The following is a 4,964-nucleotide window of genomic DNA, read 5'->3' on the forward strand; positions in this document are numbered from 1 at the left end:
GTTTACCAGATACTCATCTGGCTAGTGTCCTTAGTCTGGTCAGCTTCAGCACATTATTTTATCCCTTAGTTAGGGCTTTTAAAAAACCTTATTCGGAGAGAGAAACAATGAAAGAGCTTGTAAGCCAGTGGAAACATCATTAGCACCTGGTTAGGGCTAGAAATAAACATTTGTAGCAAGTTAGACCAATGGAAAAAAAAACCTGCAAAGACTTGGAAAACATTCTTAGCAGAGAGTAACAATAAAAGAACTTGGAACTTCGTTAGCACCTGGTTAGGACTGGAAAGAAACATTTGGAGCCCGTTAGACCAAGGGGGGGGGGAGACTGCAAAGACTTAGGTCTTGGAAAACATTCTTAGCAAGGGAAGAGCTTGCAAGTGAGTAAGAGCTGGGAACATCGTTAGCACCTGGTTAGGGCTGGAAAGAAACTTATTCAGAGCAAGTTTGAGCAATGAAAAAACCCTGCAAACTCTTAGGGCTTGGAAAACATTCTTCACAGAGAGAAACAATGAAAGAGCCAACAAGGTAAGAGCTGGGAAGATAGTTAACAGCTAGTTAGGGCTGAAAAATGAAAGCTACATTCAGAGCATGAGATGGACCCAAATTATCAGCCTCTTTTAGGGAGGAAAAAGGTATGTCTTATACTCCAAAAAACACAGTACATCTTATTCTTATTTTCTACGTGAAAAACTAAAGTTTGATTAGCTGTAATCATGCAGCACTTGTCAAGCAACCTCCACTTTTCTGCTGTTGCAATTTCAAGAAATTAGCCAAGCTAAGTCTATGTGGATTCCCACATCTGTCTATTATGCTACATTTATACCAACAAATGGAGACTTGTAGCAGTCTTGCATGGAATATTACCTGGAAATGTTATATCTATGCCTTCAATATACATAGACAGAATTATATATAATTCTTCTTCTTCTAGTTAAAAAATGAAAAAAATTGACCCCAATATTTATTTATTTTTATTAATTAGACTCCTATGTCGCCCCTCTCAATCAACTCAGGATGGCGGATTTATACCACCACCCCCTCTATAGACAGTGGAGGCTTCCTGGAAGCTTTGGTTCAGTCCTTTGTCTTTGTCCAAGAGGCAAACTTGGGTTCAAAGATCCAGGTTCAAGCACATCTTTAGTAAGAGACATTTTCTGAGTGACTCTATCTCTCTCACACACAATCCCTCTCTTCCAGTGAAGGAGAAGGAAGCACTTCAGCAAGTGTTTTTGTTCCAATCTCCGAGTCTCCAGATTTTAATGGGGTATAAATGTGATTAAATATATGAATAAAGGAATAAATGGGCTGCAGGTGGGGAGAAGCTCCAGCAGAACAGACCTAACTGGGACTGTTTCATTGTTAAATTAGAAACTTCAAAGAGGCTTCTAGAAAAACCTATGTGTAGAAGACAGATGATGGTGTCTTGGAAATGGAAATGAAGGATATTGTCTCACAGAGCTTTAGTAATAATAAGAACAACAGAGTTGGAAGGGACCTTGGATGTCTTCTAGTCCAACCCCTTCTCTGTGGTGGCCCCGGCCCTCTAGAATCAACTCCCCCCAGAGATTAGAACTGCCCCCACCCTCCTTTTTATCGCAAATTACTTAAGACCCACCTGTATCGCCAGGCATGGGGGAACTGAAACACCTCCCCCAGGCTTTTATATTTTATGTTTGGTATGGGTCTGCAGCATGGTTTTAAATGATGGAGGTTTAGATGTTTTTAATATTAGATGTGTTTCATTGTAATATTGTTTTATTATTGTGGTGAGCCACCCCGAGTCTTCGGAGAGGGGCAGCATTCAAATCTAATAAATTATTATTATTATTATTATTATTATTATTATTGTTGTTGTTGTTGTTGTTGTTGTTATTGTTGTTGCTGCTGCTGCTGCTGTTGTTGTTGTTGTTATTATTATTATTATTATTATTATTATTATTATTATATAATACCCTTGTGGTTGTTAAGGCATGTGATGGTTGAGAAAGCAGTGTCAATGAATATGGGCTGCCAATCATTTTCATAGAGTGCACTAATTAAATTTAATCCCGATTACTGAGGACAAAGTTCTCTTAGTATGTCATTATTTGTTCCAATGTGCATAGACAATGAACAAGGAACTCTCATGGGGAAACCAAAGCTACCAAGGAGAATTCATCTTACTGGGAATGTCTGACCGGCCACGGTTGGAGATGTCACTCTTTGCCCTTGTTCTTGTCTGCTATTTGATGGTACTCTTGGGCAACACAACCATCATTGTGGTATCAAGACTAGATCCAGGCCTCCACACCCCCATGTATTTCTTCCTCAGCAATCTTTCCTTCCTCGACCTCTGCTTCACCACCAGCCTTGGGCCTCACATGCTGGTAAATTTCTGGAGAAAAAGCAAGACTATCTCCTATGGTGCCTGTGTGGTTGAGCTGTACATCTCCCTTGCTCTGGGTGCCACGGAGTGTACTTTGCTAGCTGTCATGGCCTATGATCGCTATGCCGCCGTCTGTCATCCACTGCACTACACTACCATTATGACCCATTTTCTGTGTTTCACAATGGCAGCTGTTTGCTGGATAAGTGGCTTCAGCATCTCACTGGTTCATATTGTGATAATTCTTAGGCTTCCACTGTGTGAGCGAAACCAGATAGATCATTTCTTTTGTGAGCTCCCTGCCTTTGTTAAATTGGCTTGCGTTGACACTACATTGAATGAAATTGTGATACTTTCTATTAGCGCGGTGTATGTTCTAATCCCAGTCAGTCTCATTATGGTCTCTTATGGCTATATAGTAGCTGCTGTGCTGAGGATCCGTTCAGCTGAGGGCAGGAAGAAGGCCTTTAACACTTGTTTGTCCCACTTGATGGTGGTCTGGCTCTTCTATGGCACAGCCTTTTTCAGTTATGTTCTGCCTCGCTCCACCTCTTCCGCTGATGAAGTCAAGCTAACGTCTCTTTTCTATACCTTTGTGAACACCATGCTTAACCCACTGATCTACACTCTGAGGAACAAAGAAGTGCATAAGGCTCTCCGAAGACTAATGAAGAAGAGCTAAACCCATGGATCGAAGCTGCATTTCAATATTCAAGAGTAATGCTCTTTATTTGTTATTCTTATGGTACTTCTCATTGTATTTTCTTTTCTCTCTCTTTTGCATAATAAACATGCATAATAAACATTCTCTCTTCCTCTTTCTTTCTCTCTCTCTCCCCCTCCCTCGCTCTCTCTCCCCGCCTGCTTCTTGCAGGAGAGGCAGCTCTAATATCTATGTCCACAAAAACGACTCCGCCTAAGAGTACGGCCTAAATTAAGAAGAGATATTGAATAAGTTCAGAAGATAAGCAGTAGTGAATAATGAGAAAGATAATTGAAAATTAAAAAGCTAGACCCAGATGACAAAAATAGGAGGTAAGGAGGCAATACTAGGTAATAGTAGATATACGTAGAAGAAAATATTATATATTTAAATCTCGATAAAGAGAAGCTGTAAGTTTAAGAATAGCACCAATCTTGGAATGAAATCAGGGTCTTGAATTACTTGTCTGATAACCACGTAAAGGATTAGGACGAAAAGTACTCAGGGAAGGAGAAGAGGGAGGAAGAGGAAGTAGAAAGGAAGGGGAAAGAGGCATGAAGGAAGTAGGCAAGAGAGAGATAGAGAGAAAGAAATAAGGTAGAGGAGAGATGGAGGGAGGGGTTTGAAATATAAAAGGAAAACAGATGGGAGATAAAAGTATAAAAAGTGCAAATTTAGAATATTAGTTTATGGCATTTTGAATAAATGTATAAGTGTAACGTTTTGATACTATGTTATATGTATATATGTATATATGTGTATATGGTATATGTATATATTTGTATATATATTTGTTTTCGTAGATTTTCACGGGTACAGGTATGACGGTCTTGGCATATTCGGGTTTCTTCCTGTGTAGGATTTGGAAATTTCTGGCGACGTTTTGACGAGGTCCCACTCGTCGTCTTCAGGCTGGTGCTTCTGTCCTTGTTCTTCGCCCTAGAACAAGGACAGAAGCACCAGCCTGAAGATGACAAGTGGGACCTCGTCGAAACGTCGCCAGAAATTTCCAAATCCTACACGGGAAGAAACCCGAATATGCCAAGACCGTCATGTATATACAGTATATGTATATATATGGTATATGCAAACTTTGTGACAAAATAAAATACAAAATAAAAAGTGCAAAAGCAGCAAGCATCCATGGGGGCAGCGAGAGGAATATGAGGAAAGGCTCCACCCTAAGACATTGACTTGGGAGCAAGAGCCTGGGGTGGCACAGTGGTTAGAGTGCAGCCCTGCAGGCTACTTCAGCTAACTAGTAGCTGTAGTTCAGCAGTTCAAATCTCACCACTGGCTCAAGGACTCAGCCTTCCATCCTTCCCAGGTGGGTAAAATGAGGACCCAGATTGTTGGGGGCAATAGGCTGATTCTGTAAACTTCTTAGCATGGGCTGTAAAAGCACTATGAAGCGGTATATAAGTCTAAATCGTATTGCTATTGCTATGTCCCCATATTCCTCTCACTGCCTCCATGTCTGCTTGTTGCTTTTGCACTTAAACTGGAGAAAAGTGGCTATTTCTTCCCTTTGCTGTTTTTCCAAAATCAGCCTATTCACCATCCATGGCCTTCTAGACATATTGATCTCTGACAGGCTTCAGTTCACCGCCACACAGTTCAAAATATTCCTATCTTAAGAAGGGATTAAACATGTCTTTGTCACACCATTCCACCCAAACAGCAATGGACTGGTCGAGAAGATGGTTCGATGAGCCAAGAAGGGCCCTAACTAGATTGGCCCCAGGGATTGGCAGACCAGAATTGACAAATCTCTGATGGTCCAAAACATTATACCTAGTGCCACCACAAATAGGAGCCCCACAAAGTTATTAATAGGCAGGCAATTCAGGTCAAATTTGGACCGCCTTCACCCAAGCTACTTAGCTCAAATGCCAC

At 40.9% G+C, this 4,964-nt stretch overlaps 1 protein-coding gene across 1 annotated transcript; it reads left to right on the forward strand.

Moving 5' to 3' along the window:
* The first annotated feature begins 2,108 nt into the window (after window positions 1–2,108).
* On the forward strand, window positions 2,109–3,047 carry LOC139158387 (olfactory receptor 2G3-like). Its single transcript, XM_070735691.1, has one exon. The coding sequence runs from the start codon at window positions 2,109–2,111 to the stop codon at window positions 3,045–3,047; it is 939 nt and encodes a 312-aa protein (XP_070591792.1).
* Window positions 3,048–4,964: the final 1,917 nt, after the last annotated feature.

Source organism: Erythrolamprus reginae, chromosome 2 (assembly GCF_031021105.1).
Source record: "Erythrolamprus reginae isolate rEryReg1 chromosome 2, rEryReg1.hap1, whole genome shotgun sequence".
NCBI lineage: Eukaryota > Metazoa > Chordata > Lepidosauria > Squamata > Dipsadidae > Erythrolamprus > Erythrolamprus reginae.